General features: G+C 51.0%; 1 protein-coding gene across 1 annotated transcript; it reads left to right on the forward strand.

Moving 5' to 3' along the window:
- Positions 1 to 14276: 14276 nt before the first annotated feature.
- On the forward strand, positions 14277 to 18026 carry LOC138400969 (cystatin-C-like). The gene is made up of 3 exons (XM_069496152.1): positions 14277 to 14635; positions 16454 to 16567; positions 17678 to 18026. Exons 1-3 carry the CDS (start codon positions 14399 to 14401, stop codon positions 17759 to 17761), a joined length of 435 nt encoding a protein of 144 aa, XP_069352253.1. The 5' UTR covers positions 14277 to 14398; the 3' UTR covers positions 17762 to 18026.
- Positions 18027 to 18119: the final 93 nt, after the last annotated feature.

The following is an 18119-nucleotide window of genomic DNA, read 5'->3' on the forward strand; positions in this document are numbered from 1 at the left end:
GTAATTACAAGTTATACATGGTTTCCTTGTGGGGCACTGCTTTGCCGACTCATGTTAGACTTAATAAAAGAGATTGAAAAGCGCTATTCTATCAAGCTACAAAGACATGTCTCCATAATCACTGCAGATGCCTTGAAAAAGTTCTTACACAGTTGTTGTTTGCAAATTTCTGAGAGTTATAGAAAGAAGTTGCCTTCTGGCATTGTTAGAAATGTAATAATTTCTACTAAGAAAACATCAAATTCAAGTAATATGAGAGACAGTAACATAAATTATGTAAAATGATAGGGAAAATGAGGTTTTGGTTACAATATTATAAAACAATAAGATGCTTAGAAATTTTTTCTATGATTCTCCAAAATAAAATGTTAAAAATAGCATTGATACTGAATGTGTTTACCTGTCTTCTTTATTTGCAAGAACAAAGAGCATATGATTCTCTCAATAAATGCAGAAAAAGTATTTGATAGAATACAGTGCACTTTTATGAGAAAACCCCTTAACAAAATAGGCATAGATGGGACATTCCTTAAAAGTATTAAGTCCATATATGAAAAACCCACAGTCAGTATCATACTGAATGGGGAAAAATTGAAAGCATTCCCGCTTAGAACTAGAACCAGACAAAGTTGCCCACTATCTCCACTTCTATTCAACATAGTGCTAGAAGTCCTTGCCAGAGCAATCAAACAAGAAAAGGAAATTAAGTGTGTCCGAATGGGGGCAGAAGAGGTCAAACTCTCACTCTTTGCTGATGATATGCTCTTACACCTAGAAAATCTCAAGGATTCAACCAAGAAACTCTTGGAATTGATAAATGAATTCAGTAAAGTCTCAGGATACAAAATTAATGCACACAAATCAGTGGTATTCTTATATGCCAATAACAGTCAGGCCAAAGTCAAATTAAAGATGTAACACCTTTCACAATAACATCAAAGAAAATTAAATATTTAGGAATATATCTAATGAAGGAGACGAGAGATATTTATAGGGCGAACTACAAAACATTGAGAAAATGCAGAGGATGTGCACAGATGGAAATCCCTACCATGCTCATGGATCAGTAGAATCAGTGTTGTTAAAATGTCCATCCTACCTAAAGTGATCTATAGAATTAATTCAATCCCTATCAAAATTCCACCATCATTCTTTATAGATTAAGAAAAAATAATTCTACACTTCATCTGGAACCAGAGAAGACCTTGTATAGCCAAAACAATCTTAAGCAAAAAGAACAAATTGGGAGGCATCAGTCTGCTAGACTTCAAACCTTACTACAAGGCTATAGTACCCAAACAGCATGGTGCTGGCACAAGAACAGAGATATAGACCTTTGCAATAGGACAGAGATTCCAGATATAAAACCATCCTTATATTGTCATCTAATCTTCTACAAAGCAGACAAAAGCATACATTGGGGAAAACAATCTCTATTCAATAAGTGGTGCTGGGAAAACTGGATATCCACATGTACAAGATTAAAAGTGGATTCCCACCTCTCACCTCTCACAAAAATCAACTCACATTAGATAACAGACTTAAACCTAAGGCATGAAACCTTAAGAATTCTGGGGAAGAAAATGTGGGGAAGACTCCTTCAGACATCGACCTAGGTAAAGGATTTATGAAAAAGAGCCCCCAAAGCAATCACAGCAGCAACAAAAATAAACAAATTGGATCTGATCAAATTAAAAAGCTTCTGCACAGCCAAGGAAACTGTCATTAGAGCAAATAGACAACCTATGGAATAGGAGAAAATATTTCCTTTCTATACATCCGATAAAGGGCTGATAACAAGAATCTATACAGAAGTTAAGAAAATCAACAAGGAAAAATCAAACAACCCCATCAATAAATGGGCAAAGGACAGGAACAGAAACTTTTCAAAAGAAGACAGAATAATGACCAACAAACATATAAAAAAAGTGCTCAGTATCTCTAATCATCAGGGAAATGCAAATCAAAACCACAATGAGATATCACTTATCACCAGTGAGAATGGCCTTTATCAAAAAGTCCCAAAACAATACATGTTGGTGTGGATGCAGAGAGACAGGAACACTCATACACTGCTGGTGGGACTGCAAACTAGTATAACCTCTGTGGAAAGCAATACGGAGATACCTCAAAGAGATACAAGTAGAACTACCATTGGATCCAGCAATCTCATTACTGGGCATCTATGCAAAAGAACAAAAGACATTCTATAAAAAAGACTTCTGCACTTGAATGTTTACAGCAGCACAATTCACAATTGCGAAGATGTGGAAACCACCCAAGTGCACATCAATACATGAGTGGGTTAATAAAATGTGATATACATATATATATATATATATATATATCATGGAGTTCCACTCAGCCACAAAAAACAATGGTGACCTAGCATCTCTTGTATTATCCTAGATAGAGCTGGAGCCCATCCTACTAAGTATTCCAAGAATGGAAAAACAAGCACCACATGTACTTACCATCAAATTGGTATGAACTGATCAACACTTAAGTGCATACATCATAACAACATTCATCGGTGTCGGGAAGATGGAAAGGGGAGGTGAGGATGGGTATATTCACACATATTGGGTGCGGTGCACACCGTCTAGGGTATGGACACACTTGAAGCTCTGACTCGGATGGGGCAAGGGCAATATATGTAACCTAAACATTTGTACCCCCGTAATATGCTGAAATTAAATAAATGAATAAATAAATAAAAACGAAAAACTCTGAGAGGAGAATGGAATGATAAATGCCTCTGGTAAACACAAAAGTACTATAGAACCCCAATTGGAACTGTTCACCCATGGCTGCTTGGACCAGGGAGGGATTTGTAGCAAATGTTCATGTAGATCTGAACTTGAGGAGCAAAAAGGATTTGGGGAAGCAAAGATCCATGGTGGGAGGGCAGGTACAGGTGACCTTTCCAGAAGGACAAACATGTGAACTTGGACAGGTGTGTGTGCACATACCATTAAGGAGCCCACTTTCTCTAGAGCCCAGGCTTCATGAGGGGCAAAAGCAAGGTGGCAGCCAGGGGGGCAATGCCTGTGCTTCGTGTGCAGCGGATGCAGCTCTCTGAACACTTTGGAGCCGGGGAAGCACAATCAGAGGGTGGAGACAGCAGAGCAGTGAAGACGTGACTGTCCAGATCAGACCTATCTAGGGAGGGGCCAGCAAGGTGGGGGCTGAGGAATAAAATGAGTTTTCTCTTTCATTGATTGCAAGATCATTGTGAGAACAGAAAGCAGGTTCTTACACTCTTGTGTCAAGGTACAAACCCATCACCACCTCCTTTTTGTCTATAAAAGTATAGAATCGGGGTGTTATGTAATCACATAAGGTGAGTAGAGATCATATCACAATGAAAAGTAGCTGCTGACATCTGGCAGTGGCGGTGATGACGGTGGCAGTGGTGATGGAGATGATGATCACGGTGGTGGTGATGGTGATGATGTTGGTACGGTGGTGGTGATGGTGATGATGTTGGTACGGTGGTGATGATGTTGGTGATGACGATGATGGTGATGGTCGGGACAGTGACGGTGATGGTGGGGATGATAATGTGATGTTAGTGGTGGTGATTGTGTTGCTGATGGTGCTGACGACGTCAGTGATGGTGATGATGGTGATATGATGCTTAATGTCAAAAGCTGAAGCTTGTTGGGGCAGAGTGTAAGCGCCAAGCCTGAGCAGGTGCTAGTGAAGAGATTCCTCTGTCTGCAGAGTCATGAAATCGGGACTCAGGTGAATCTTCTCAGTCACTTCACCTTAAATGGGAAACTGACCATCACAAATGAATCACGTGTTCTTGTCCACCACTGGAACAAAAGCAGGCATTCCCTGACATTCATGCCTCTGACCCCCAGAGGTGACCATGAACAAAGAGAGAGGTAGCGTGAGAAAGGGGAGAGGGGAGCAAGAGAGAGAGCAGAGAGGAATAGGGTAGAGGGGGAAGAGAGGAGAGAGGACAGAAATCTGACTTGTCCATAGGGGTTTCCACACATTCACTGTCACTTGCCTCGGAAAGTCCTTGTCATCCCAGATGGTCAGTTCTAGGTGCCCCTCCTTCCTGGGGAGGGCCAGTTTCATGCATTTCTGCTATAAGGTTGGGGAGGTGGGGGGGGGGGGGAGCTGCAATAATGGAGGCTGCTGCCCTCTCCTGGTGTCTGCTCTGAGCAGTGACGCCCTGCATGCCCAGGCGGCCCAGAGCAGGGAGGAGAGCCAGGGAGGGGGGGTCTGCAGAAGCCGGTACAGCGCTCGGGGTGTGTGTAGTTGCAAAGCTCCTTCCTTCAAGGCAGACCCTGTGCCAAACCCAGGAGCCACCTTCAGAACCTGCTGCCCACACAGCAAGGCAGGAACAGAAGGTGCCTGGGAGGGCTGGTCATCTGCGGGTGACGGCTGCCCTCTGCTGGTCACTGTGGTCAAGTGGCAGACACAGGTGGAACCTGACAGAGAGGCTGCAAACATGAGCAGCATTTACAGGGCAGGTGGCTGGGGGCCCAGGGACTGTCCTTTAGCTTGTGGTCTGTCTGGCACCTTCAAGGATTCTTTTAGTGGCACTTTCATCTTCACACGTGATATTTCAGCCCATCGTCCTCCCCGTTATTGTGGGGCGGGGGCTGCTTCCTCCCTCCTGACTTCCCCTGAGACGCCCTCCCTCTCTCAGGGCCCAGCGGCTCACCTTCCCCCCAACTCTGACTGAGCCCTGTCGTCCCCCCCAGACACCCTCCATGCAACTGGCTGCAGAGAGTGGCTTCCTGTAATCAGTGCTCTTTTAGGTTAAGAATTGCTGGGGCTTTTTTTCCAATATGATTGTTTCATAACAGAAAGCCCAAAGTGAAGGGTGCCCCACCCTTCCCTCTAACAGGCCAGATGCAGGGGCTCATGCCTATGATCCCAGCACTTCCAGAGCCTGAGGCAGGAGGATCACTAGAGCACAGGAGTTCAAGGGTGCAGTGAGCTATGATCACACCACTGCACTCCAGCCTGGGCCACACAGGGAGCCCCTGTCTCTAAAAACAAATGAACAAACAATCTGACCCCTGTAGGTTGGATCCCTGGGTTGGCATTTGAGATCCAGCTCCTATACCCGCAACTTCCCAGGACTCCCTGAGAACACACTCGGTACCTCCCCAAGGCTGAGTCCTGACAATCTGCTCGTCCTCAAGTCTCCGGCTCAGTAGCTGTCCTGCCACTTGCTCAGGCCTAGGCTGAAATTTTGAAGGTTTGCTCATTCCTCCCTCTGGGCCTCACCCCAGCCCTCAGCGGGCCCTGCCCCACCGCCACTCCCACCATCCTGAGCCCACCCTTGTGCCCCCCCCAGCACAGTGGCCCAGACCCCGTCCTCTCTTTCCTGATCACCCCCAGTACCCTCCTGACTGTTCTGTACCCGCCCATTCTCGCTGACTTAAAACCTCTTTCCTCACCGTGGCCGTGCCAGTCTTTTAATAATATAGAGGGTGTCGTGTCCCATCCCTCTCAAACCTTTCAAAGGCTTCTCATTGCACCTGGGATAAATATAAACGCTCTGTGAGGGAGCGTAAGGTCCGGCGTGGACTGATGTCTGCTCCCCCAGCAGGCCCAGCCTCCTTCCTCTCTGGCCCGCTGCTCTCTGACACTCCAGCACCTTCCATGGGTTAAGATCCTCTCCACTGTTCTTTGCCAGAAACAACGCCCTCCTCAGGTTTCAGCAGCTGGCTCCTTCTCTTCCTTCTGACTTTAGCTCAGATGTCACCTTCTCAAAGTGATCTTTCCTGATGACTCTTTCTAGGTAGGATATGCTTTGGCTCCAAGCCCCTGGAAGGCAATACCGTATTCGTCTCATCCTGCACAATGTGCCTGTGCCTTGCCAATCCCTGGAATGTGGAGGACACTCACACACACAGGGGATGAATGTGCCCTTGTGGGTGTGTCTGAGACCTTCCCAGCATGGGTGGCACATTTCCATGTGGACATCTTGCTGCCAGCGCCCCTGAGGCTGTGACGACTCTGAGACTGTTTGTCAGAACTGCCATTGCCAGCGGTTGGAGTTGAGATCACCTTTGGATCTTTTGAAAAATAACAAAGCCTTGGAAAGAAACATCACCATGCAACTGGGGAGAGATTAAAAGTGGCCCTGGGGAAAGTGGCCTGAAGCACAGGATGTCCCAGAGGCAGAGCCCTGGGACCCAGCCAGCAGAACCTTCACCACCATCACTGTTACCCTTTCTTGGGTGCTTCCCTGTGCCAAGCAGTTTGCCAAGGACTCCTACACATCAGCATTGTTTCCTTCCCGTATCCCCAAATAGGGAGGTATACGTTTGCTGAGAACATAATTCCTGCCGTAATAGGCACAGTGATCTCCACCCTTGAGGAGGGGACATGGCTTAATAAGCTCGGGGGACCTGAAGGGCCTGCGTTCAAATTCCACCCTGACACTTTTGTTGCAGGTTCCTCACCTGCAAAATACGTTTCACTGGAATTGTTGGAGGATTCGTTCATTCAGTCAGTCAACTAATTCTTCAGTGAGCTCTGTGCTAGGGGCTGGGACCACAGAGAGAGAAAGCAGACAGTGTGCGCTTGTAAGGAGCAAACGAAGCACACACAGGGGCCCAGAGCATGACTGGTAAACACCCCCTTCTTTCCTCCTGGGAGTCTCATAAAAAGAGGGTGCCGTGGAGTAGGCTGCACCCATTAAAATGTAAGTAACTCCAAGGTGATGCCACCCCAGGAAAAAGCCGCCATGTTCTGAGCTCCTGGCATCGTCAGAAGAATTGTGGTGCTAACCCAGAGACCCTGGAGAAAGACAACAACAGGCTCGGGGCAGACCAGGAGCTGCTGAATGAGGGTGAGCCGGGCTCATTAGAAGACCAGCAGTGGGCAACTCTGACTCCCGTGGAGGGACTGGTGCCTGGCCATTTGTCCAGGGGCATGCGTGCACACGCAGGCTCTTACAAGGCTGTAGGTTATGGAGCAAACCTGCTCTATACATATTTTCTGACATATTTCTCAAAGCACAAAACTCTTTATGTTCATGGTGAAATCTAAAAAAATCCTTGCAGAATGAGAATGACTTTACAGGATTTTGCAAACTATTGTACACAGCACAAATGTTGTATGGGCTAATATATGTTCCTAATTTTCAAAAATTCCTTAAATAAATACATTGAACTTATCATCTACACAAAAGCCTCCTCTTGGAGATACCAATGCACATTAGAGTATTCATTAAAACACATAAAATACCTACAGTAACAAGCCTGATGAATTGTCTTCAGACTTTCACAGATGATTTTCATGCTCTTATACTTTGCTTTTTGGGGGATGGGGCTAACACCTATCAGCAGCCTTCAGAGATAATGTTCTGCAAAACTACATTGGGAAACACTGATCGAGAAAAATGTTGCACTTTCTGTGCATTCTAGTATTAAGAAAATAAGTCAATACAGTCATCCCTTGGTACTCGTGGGGGATTGGTTCCGGGGCCTCCGTCCAATACCAAAATCCACAGATGCTCAAGTAAGCAAAACAAAAGGGCATGGTATTTGCATATAGCTTATGCATATCCTTGGAGTATACTTTAAATCACCTCTAGATTACCTATAATAACCTAATACAATGTAAACGCTACGTGTATAGTTGTTATACTTAAAACTAAAAAATTAAAACTAGAGCACACCTCTGCCTCAGCACTGAGAACCCCACACCCACCCCACAGGCAGGGTCCTGTCGGGTCAGGTGGCTGCGACACCACAGAAACACAGCTCACGGCTGCCGGCTAGCACAGGATGCTGGAGGAAAGGGCCAGGTCATCTCCCCGTGAAGTTTCAGGCCAGCAAATCACTCAGAGTAAGTGTGCCCAGCTTCACACCCTGTCTTGTTTCCTTGGAGCAGGTGACAGGGTGTGGGGAGGCACGCGCTGTGGCAGTCGAGATGATGCCAGGCAGATTCTGAGGAGGGAAGACTCGTTGCATTTCCAGACGGTGTCCCATCATGCGGGACCGCCAGGTCCCCAATCCTTACCCTGCCTGCACCTGCCCTGCGTCTCTGAGGCTGCAGGATGCATGAGGGAGAGCAGGGACACTCGTGGACTGTTCTACATGTCATGTCAAGCACTAACTAGAGTTTAGTGTAAGAACAATTAGAAGCCTCAGGAGGCTTTAGGTCAAGAACCCCAATCTGATTTGCCACAGTGGGCTGAACGGCACAGGAGAGGCAGCGTGGACCCCAGTCAAGATTCTCCAGAAATAGTTCAGTCAAGAGAACCCACACACCTTCTCATAGCTGTGCCAGTGTGCACGACACGCTGAAAAGACAGGTAAGCGGGTTATATAGGACTTCCAATTTTACTGGCGGGAGAAATATGAGTGATAAAGAGGAAACATGATAGATGATAGAAAGATAGGTAGATAGATACGATAGACAGGATATATGATAGATAGATAGATAGACTGATTGATTGATTGATTGATAATGCCAGCTACCATTCACAGAAGTGCCAGCCCCTTCACAAATGTCACCTCCTTTGCAATGGCTGACAGCCCCATGAAGCAGGGGGGCACACTACTGAGGCACGTTAGAGCATTATTTAAAATGCTCTTTCTCTGTTCCCCACTCTCCATGGCAGAGTGCGCTTCTGCACCAGGTCACTTTGGCCTCGGCCATGTGACTTGCTTTAGCCAGTGGAGTGTTAGCAGATGTGATGTAAACCAAAGGCTTAAAAGGCATGTGCTCCAATTCACAATAGCAAAGATGTGGAAACAACCCAAATGCCCATCAATACATGATTGGATTAGTAAACTGTGGTATATGTATACCATGGAATATTACTCAGCTATAAGGAATGATGAAGATACGACATCTCTATGGTTCTCCTGGAGAGAGTTGGAACCCATTATATTAAGTGAAGTATCCCAAGAATGGAAAAACAAGCATCACATGTACTCACCAGAAAATTGGTTTCCCTGAACATCACCTAAATACAAATCTGGGAACGACACCAATTGGACATCAGACTGAGGTGGGGGGTGGGGGAGGGGATGGGGGTATGCCTACACAATGAGTGCATTGCGCACCGTTTGGGGAGTGGTAACACTTGAAGGTGCTGACTCGGGAAAGGGGGGGGTGGGGAAAAAAATATGAAACTGTTGTTTTTAACTTGCATTGTTCACTTAATAATTTATCATGAATATTTCCCATATTATTTCATATCATTGTACAAGAAATAATAAAAAAAAAAAAAAAGCATGTGCTCAAGTTAGCTTTCTCTCCTGTGCCTCTGCTGCTACCGTAAAGCACGTGGAAAATGTAGGCCGTTGGCCCTGAAGAAGGATGAAAACTGCAGAGCAGAGACAGCCCAGGCGATCCCATCACAGGCCAGCTGACTCCCCGCTGAACTGCAGACGTGTGCAAAATAAATGTCTTTTCCATACGCCAGTGAGATCATGCAGTTGCTTAACATACTGCCTATTGCAGTCATGACGCATTGATACTGGGAATCATTGCTCTTCCTCTTTCACAAATGAGGAAACTGAAGCCCTGTCAGATTGAATAACATGTCTAGTGGTCACGCCGATGTCTCTGGTCAGAACCATGGAGAATGGTCGTGCCACTAACCAAGACTGGGACACAGGTTGAGGGGAAGGTCTGTGGGCCAAAACAATGATCCCAGCACTGGACCTGCTGGATTGGTGGTGCCTGCAGGATGTCCAGGGTCGGTACCCATGGGCAGCCGGATGCATAGCTTCACCGTTTGAAGCCTGAGCTTGGTTGAGAGGGTTCAAGACTATTAGTAGTCAACACTACTGCAGTAAGAGAGACACTGAGCTCAATGCCAAATACAAGGACGAGCGGGGGTTACAGCCAAGGTGCAGGCTGCGCTGGGGGTAATGGGTAGAACTTGCTATGCAGAGATATGAAAGGTAGAGACTTGTGGTTAAACTGACAGAGCAGGAAGGGTTCTCACTAAAGGCAGGACAGGGACGTAGGCATCAAAGGTGGGGAATGAGGAATGTGCTCGAAGGGCAAGGGCCATGTGCTGTCACAGGTGGGGGGATTCTGGCTACACTGACCTAACAGAATTCTTTCCCCAAATGGGGCAACACAGCAGCCCTATAAAGACAGGACCTGGGCCAAGCTTGAGGCCCTGTGGAGAAAAGGGCTCAGAGGAGCCCCACTGAGGTTCAGTCAAGGAGCATCTTTGCCACTGGATCCTGCTCCTCTGGGCCTGGAAGGAGGGGCAGTCAGGGCCACAAGAGAGGGCAGGGCTGCCCCGATGGCCTCGGGCTCCAGCTCCAGCATTCAGCGAGTCGGTTCAGCCTGATGCCAGGCAGGAACAGGAGTCACTCTCCCAGTCCCTGCACTTTAGTAAAGGAACTGAAATCTAAGGTTGTACAAACAGTGACAGGGAAGTCATAGCAGTGACCGCAACGTGGATTTGGAAAGGAAAGTCTGACCGCCCACAGATGCCAAGGGCGTTGCTCAACCCCACTCAGAGCCACCTGTTTCCTCGTGGCCAGGGCTCCTGCAGCTGAGGCCCCGGGAGACAGGAGGAGCACCCGGGAGTCCTCTCTCTGTCTCCTCCATGAGGCTGTGCTTCCTCTGTCAGTGGCCCTGCTCTGCTAAATGCACTGCTTGAGAAAATAAATGGTAACTTGCAATACAGACTGATGAGGGCTGTTTACACATTGGACCCTGAGCGGAAACTTCCAAAAGGGTTCTCATTCCCCCCATGAAGTGCAGAACAATCAGATCTCAGATACTGGGCGCTGCACTCTCTCACCCCTCCTACATGGGCTGCCAGCAGGTTTCGCTGCAAGGATCATAGTTTCATGATGATATGGCCTCAACCCCTACCAGAGCCCAAATGCTTTGCCAACATTGACACATGGTCTAGAAGCATCCCCGTGTTCCCATGGTGGGGGGTAGGGAGCCAGGAGAAGGGCAGAAGGTGGAGGGTGTGTGTAAGGGACTGCAGAGCTCGACCCCAGCCACCTCCAGGCATTCCAGAAAGGGAGGCAACTGATCTTTGCATTTCCAGATGCCACCAGGACCTGAGACTTGCTCAGTCTGAGTTACTACCATAGACACCCCAACTATTAATTGCTCAAAACCTGAAGGTTCAGATTCACAACTCTTGGCCAACTTGATCTGACCACTTGGAACTTTAGGTGATGCTTTATGTGCTCGGTCATTTACTTCTGATAGTGTTTTCAGTATTAACTTGTTACTGCTTATTCATTGTAGAGAACTTCTGTCACTACTCACCTAATTTCTCACTACCATTTCACATTATGAGACCAACAGTCACACATAGCCCAGAGAACACGGTTTTCTCTGTCTTTACCCACCACAAGGGAAACGTGCTCCCCTCCTGGGAAGCTGGGTCCTCCAGGGTGCAGGGGTGTTGGAGGCCCCATGCTCTGTCCTGGGTCCATTGTTTCTCTCTGGGTTCCTGTCAGCTTGCCCTTGAAACTGTAGGCTACAGGAATCAGGGCACAGGAGTTCTGACATTTCTAACCCTGTGTAAATATCACTGCTGAAGCCTGCTCATCTCTGACAGTTCTGACCCCAGACACTGTTGTGTACAAAGCAGTCACCTCTCCGGATGTGTTCCATGCAGACAAACATTTGCCCAGCATCACCCAAACAGCCGGAGCAGCTGGTCAGCCCATCCTAACCTTGCACTTCTTATCACACCACACTGGATATGGCTCTGGTAGCTCCTGGGAGCATCCTGCACTGGTATCTGTTCTACCGGGATTAGGGATGTCTCTACACCCAGAGAGCTGACCCCTCCTGCAGCATGTGACAGTGTCCTAACAGAGCATGATGACGACAGGCAGATTCATCACGCATAGCAGCATGTGTTAGCATGGGAGCCACCCCTCCCAGCACACTCCCACCCACCCTGTGCTCCAGCTATTTGGGTGACCCGCACCTCCTTCTTAATGACGAAGGACAGGAGGACTCCTTGCATTTCAGCTTGCCCCCTGCACAACATTCCCTCCTATGGCTAGAACTCCAGTGGCGCAGGGAAGGTGAGGCCACAACAGAGAACCAACTCCCACCCTTGGGAGGTGACCTTTCTGCCGAGAAGCATCTGGCCGGGGGCCACCCTCTCTTTCCCTGCTCTGTGGATCTCCATTTCTCTCCTCGCTAACTACGAAAGCATCAGGTGCAGCCTGTGTGAAGGCCTCCTCTCCCTCAGGGAGCAGCAAACGCCATCCCTGGACACCTGGTGTATCCAGGAGGCTGCCGACTCACAGTGAGTTAGATGGTCCCCAGGCCTTGGACCACAGGGTCCCCTCTCCTAATGCTGAACATGAACACTCATCAGTAATGTGGGTCCCGCCTGCCGGATTCCTGCTGTTCCAGCCCCACTCATCGCCTGACCCTGCAATCACAGCAGGGCTGGGCTCACACTGCCCGGCCATCGCTCCTACTACTCCCAGGGGAGTCCTTCTGGCTGCTGTTCATGGGCCCAGTGTTTCCGGCAAAGTCTGCTGCCTCCACCAGGTGGTCACTGCCACAGGGTCACCTCCACGTGGGGTTGAGGGAACAAAGGAGCCAGCTCTCTGCTCAGAACACCCTTGCACGCTCTCCACTCCTGGGCCCATATTCAAACCCCACTGCACCATCCTGAGCTGGGGGCTTTGTTAGCCCACAGGGTGCCCAGCTGACCAGGTCCTCTCAGTCTGGGGAGAGAGAACCAGCGAACACGCTCATGAAACCACCGGGGAAGCTCAAGAGCCACGCTGAGCAGCGGAGGCCAGACCCAGCCGCGCTCACACTGCAGGATTCCACTCATGGAAGTGCAGGGACAGGCAAGGAAGCAAGTCTACAGGGCAGGATGGGTGGGTTGCCAGGGCCGGGGTGGGCATGAGGCTCGACTGCAGGGGCAGGCGGACACTGTCTGGGGCAATGCACATGTTCTAGATCTTGGCAGAGTGGTAACACCGGTGTATGCATTTACTGAAATTCCTCAGTCTGGACACATAACACGAGGCATTTTATTGGATGTGAATCGTACCTAATACAAGGTGATTTTTTAAAATATACGGAGTTTCCCAAGCAGTGCACAGAGGACCAGGGCTGGCAGCCTGGCACCCAGAGGGGAGAAACGAGAGCGGCCCATGTGCTCATTCCTGGGCTGTGGGCTCCCTTCACTGCCCCCCACTGCCTGCTGGGGGAGGTCTCCCTGCACCCTTCCAGCCCAGCCCCCACCCACAGTGTACTGTGAGGTTCCAGGACACGCCCCCCTCCCAGAAGAGGCCTTTGCACTGGCTGTTCCCTCTGCCTGGAGCTCTGTTCCCTGGTCCAGGCAGGACCCTGTCCTTCCAGGTCTTCCCTCCCTGGCCAGTGTCCAGTGGCCCCATGTCTCTCTGCCCCCTTCTATTTCACTTCCAACAGAGCATCTATAACTCTCTGATCTTAAGAATTACTCACTGTCCCCCATCCCCATCCCCCACCCTAAAGTTGGGCTGAGCAATACCACAGCCACCAGAAACCTGTAGCCGTGGGGTGCTTGAAACGGGGCCAGTCCAAATTGACACGTGCTCTAAGTGCAAAAAATATACACGAAATTCCAAAGACATAGTGCAGACACCCACAAGGATGTTAATTATCTTAGTAGCAATTGTTCCTGTAATTGGAAATAATATTTTGGATATCTTAGGTTAAATAAAAATATTAGCAAAATTACTTTCACCTGTTTTTTTTTTTTTTTTTTTTTCCTTTACTTTTCGAATGTGTCTACTAGAGAATTGAAAACTGTTCCTGGGCGCGTGTCACATCTCTACTGGGCAGCAGCTCTGCAGTGTCAAGTCCGTGGCTTAGTTAGCCAGGCTCAGTCCCAGGTCCTGGACCGTCCGGAGGACCGACAAGAAGCTGGTAAAAGGTGTGTTTATTGAATAATATCAAGCTGTGAAAGATGAACCCAGAGACCTTTTCCCAAAGGTTAGTTTCCTTATGTTTGGCAAGCAAGTTCAGAGCAGGGTGTGGACTGGGTGCCTCTGAAGTCACATGTTGCCCTTAGGACTCCCACACCTTGACCAAGTGCTCAGAGATAACCCTGACCTTGGACAACTCCAGGAGGCCAACACTTCTCTTTTACCCTTTTCTGGGGAAACAGTGAGGAGGTCATGTTGCTTTCACTGTCACCTCTCTGGAGACCAGGGTGACACTAGCTTGGGAGCACTGGGGAGGAGGGCCGGACTGGGGGAGTGGCAGGAGTGAGGGCAGGAGCAGGCAGGTGGCGAGATGGAGGAGGAAGAGGAGGAGCGAGCCAGGGGGCAGGTGGGTGGGGAGGCCCCAGCAGGGTAAAAGGACCGCAGCCTGCAGGAAGGCGCTGAGGCCTCAGGATCACACCGGCAGCTCCTCTGCAGCCCCAGCTCCTCGCTGTGCATCTGAGCAGACCATGGCCAGCCCTCTGCGTGTCCCATTGCTCCTGCTGGCCATCCTGGCTGTGACCCTGGCCGTGACCCTGGCCAAGACCGTGGCCAAGGGCTCCAAACGGGTGGGCGGCATCGAGGAAGCAGATGTCAATGATGAGGAAGTGCAGCAGGCGCTGGACTTTGCCATCCGCAAATACAACGAGGAGAGCAATGACGTGTACTACAGCGGAGTGCGTCAGGTGGTGCGTGCCCGCCAGCAGGTGCGTGCTGCCCCCTCCCCACGGGGTCCTGAGTCCCAACTGGCTTTGCCCCCACAGAGAGCATTACCAGCAAATCAGCACAGGCACATTCAATTATCTCATGCTCAGGCTTATTCAGATTTCCCTGACTGTCCCACTGATGGCCTTTACACCCGGGGACACACCCAGGCTCTCATCACAGCCCCTGCCCTGTCTCCTCAGCCTCCTCTAACCTGCAGCCGCCCTCACGCTTCAGCAGCCAGTCTGTTTCCTGTCCTTGGCATTTTCCTGGCGTCCGGCCACTTGTGGTCTAGAGACGGTAGCTGAACCTGCTGCCCCCTCAAGGTTAGATTCAGGTCATACTGTGCGCACACAGGAGGCATGTCCTCCTCCCTGGATGCCTCAGCAGGTGCCACTCGGGGAGCCTGGCCTCCTGGTCCTGAAGGTACATGCTCCCTCCAAAAGTCAAGCCTTGGGAGCAGCCCCTAGGGTGAGCGTCCTTCACCCTGAGCCCGGCAGACCACCACCCACAGCCACGGGCAGCTGAGTCCCTGCTGGGGTGCAGAGGACCACGCCTGAACCCTGCCCGTGCCAGCCGCAGCCTGGGCGCAGCTAGACTCTGGCAGAGGAGGAGGGCAGTCAGCATGGAGAAGGGGCCAGGAGGGGGCGTCAGGGAGGGCTGCTGGGCCCGAGCTTGCCCTGCACCCATTGCACAGCTGCCCAGAGGGACAGAGCAGCACAGGGTGGCATGGCACGCCAGCGTGTAGACATCCTCCCACCTACTCTCAAAAATTCAGTGAGTCCAGACAGCCCCGCTTCTCCTCCTGCACCCTCAGCTGCTGTCCTCTCCCTTCAACATGAGGTGGACCCTCGGTGCTGTGGTCTCTGCTGGCCCGCGCCTCTCCCGGGTGGCTCTAACTTGGAGTGAAGCACAAGACCCTGTAGCTCATTGGTCCTGGGAGCCCATTTGACAGAGGGGCAGACTGATACGGGAGGAATCACGGATCCACAGGGCAAGGTCTAGAGCCCTGATCCCAGAGCCCCTCATCCCATGCTGCTCCACAGTTCTGACAAGGCGTGTCTGGGGAAGGCCCTGTGCAGGGACAGGGGTCAGCTCTATTCTGTAATCTAAATGTAAATCATGCAGGTGTACAACGCGCTTGAGGAATATTGCCAGCAAATCACACTTAAAACAGGGGCATTCGAGAGCAGTCTCTTACTGGCCTAAAATCTCCGTGCGTGTGAAGCATCTCATTTCCGACTGACCAACGAGGGAATACACAGATCTGGGTAAAACAGAGACAGTGGGATTCTGTCGGGCTGTGCGCCAGTGGCTGCAAGTCAGCTGAGACTGCGTCGTCGGATGACAGCCCTGCTAGAACGGATCAGCGCTTCCTGCCTCTGGGCCGCAGTGAGCAGGGTGTGATGAACCCTTGCTCGGCCACGGAGGCCTCACTGGTGCTTAGACCACGCCTGTGCTCCCGGTGCAGGCACCGATTGTCGGCCCCACCCAGGCTGGCTGCCCAGAGCTGCGCCTGCCCTTCCTGAGTGCAGTGAGGGCGTTAGTCCCCGGCTGCCACTTCCACTTTCCTGCTGCATGTGACACCTCGGTGGAGTTGCTCAGAGAAAATAAGTTAGAAGGGAACACCTGGGGTACAGCACCCCTGCCAGCTGGGAGGAGCAGGTGGCTTGTATGGCCTGCAGGTGACAGTGTGGCAGCTCAGGAATGCAGGTGTGAAGCCCCGGGCACACCCAGTAACTCAGCAACAGCGAACTACCTGTGTGTGTGTGAAACTGACGGCAGTGCTGTAGGTGAATCCTGCTCTTGCACACGTGTAGGTCGTGGCTGGGATGAACTACTTCTTTGATGTGAAGATCGGCCGGACCACGTGTGCCAAGTCCCAGCCCAACTTGGACAACTGTCCCTTCCATGAGCAGCAGCGGCTGAGGAGGGTATGTGCCTGATGCGGGTCAGGGGCCCGTAACGCCCTGCAGAGGGGGACGTGTGTGTTCCTGTGATCCCGCACCTGTTCAGGAGGGTGTGTGTGTACACACAGAGGTGCGTGTGTGCATGAGTGTTTGCCAGCACAGGGAGTGTGGGGAAATGCACACGTGTCCATGTGCACATGTTGGGGTGTGTGTGAGGAGGTGTGTGGGAGTGTGTGGGGGGAGTGTGGGGGTCCATGCACAGATGCCTGTGGGTGAGGGGTGCGTGTGAGTTTACATAGATGCACACCTGTGTGCATATGGGGAGGAGGGGGAGGGGTGTGAGCACATGCCTAATTTGAACTGCTAAGAGGGCTTTAGCTCGGGAATGGGGGTACTGAGAGCACAACCCTGCCTATTCTGGGGAGCTGCCTGCTGTGCTGGAGGAATCAGCCTCAGAGGTGGGTGCCAGGGAGGGAGAAGGGCTTTGTTCAGTGCCAGCCTCGGCCACCTGAACACAGCCATGGCCACCTGCCGACAGCCATGGCCAAGCTGAGCAGATTAGAGGAAATCAGAGGCCTGTAAGTGGCCCAAGCCCTCCGAAGCTGCCCCCACTCACACATCAGCTGCTCTAAGGACCTGGCTGGTTCTTGTGAGGTCTCTGCCCTGGGGACAGCCACACTCCCCTTGTCACCCACTCCCCTCCTGACACCCCGGCTCTTTGGGGGGGGCATTTCCCCTTTCCTGGGGTCTTCCCTCTTGGCCCTCTTAGTGCTGGCCCAGAGGCTGGAGGTGGAGGGAGCGTGGGGGCAACGAGCTGCCTCCCCCACTGCCACCCTCTGGGCTCCTGTGGCCTGGCACAGGCTGCTCCTTCCAGGGCTGTGCTAGGGCAGGACGGTGGGGGGTCCCGTGGGCCAGGTGGGGGACACGACGCCAGCTGGTGCTCTTGGAGCCCTGGAGGACCAAGGAGCAGTCACTGCACAGTCAGGCTGCAAGTCCTGGGACTCGGCAGGTGTGGGTGGGGGCCGAGTGTCTCACCCTCAAGCTTGCTCACCGCCACCCTGACATCCCATGGCTGGGCATCTTCCCTTTCAACTGTAACCTGCACTGATTACCCCTCTCTCTTCCCTTTTATAGGAAAGGCTCTGCTCTTTTGAGATCTACAGTGTTCCCTGGGAGGATTCAATGACCTTGGTGAAATCCAGCTGTCAGAAGGCCTAGGGGTCTGTGCCAGGCTGGGCTGCACCCACCCCCTCTTCCCCACACCTCACAGCTCCCTGTAGTTCTCCCTAGCCCGGGATGGAGGCCCTGCCCTGGCGCAGGTCTCCTCTGTGCACCAGCACCGGGAGGGAGGCAAATGGAGAAGGCTTCGGAGGCCTTTGTTGATCAGCCACGTGGCTCCACCTGTTCCTTTCTCCCTACCGCTTCTCAAATTCGCTGGTCGTGGTGCACACGCTCTGCTCCTCCCTCCTTTAATAAAAGAGTAGCATTGGCTCCATCTTGAGTTTTTTCCCATCTTGGGGATGTGCACATGAGGAGGGTTGTGGGCCGTGTGGCAGCTCACGCTGTAACCCCAGTG

Source organism: Eulemur rufifrons, chromosome 20, assembly GCF_041146395.1.
Source record: "Eulemur rufifrons isolate Redbay chromosome 20, OSU_ERuf_1, whole genome shotgun sequence".
NCBI classification, from domain to species: domain Eukaryota; kingdom Metazoa; phylum Chordata; class Mammalia; order Primates; family Lemuridae; genus Eulemur; species Eulemur rufifrons.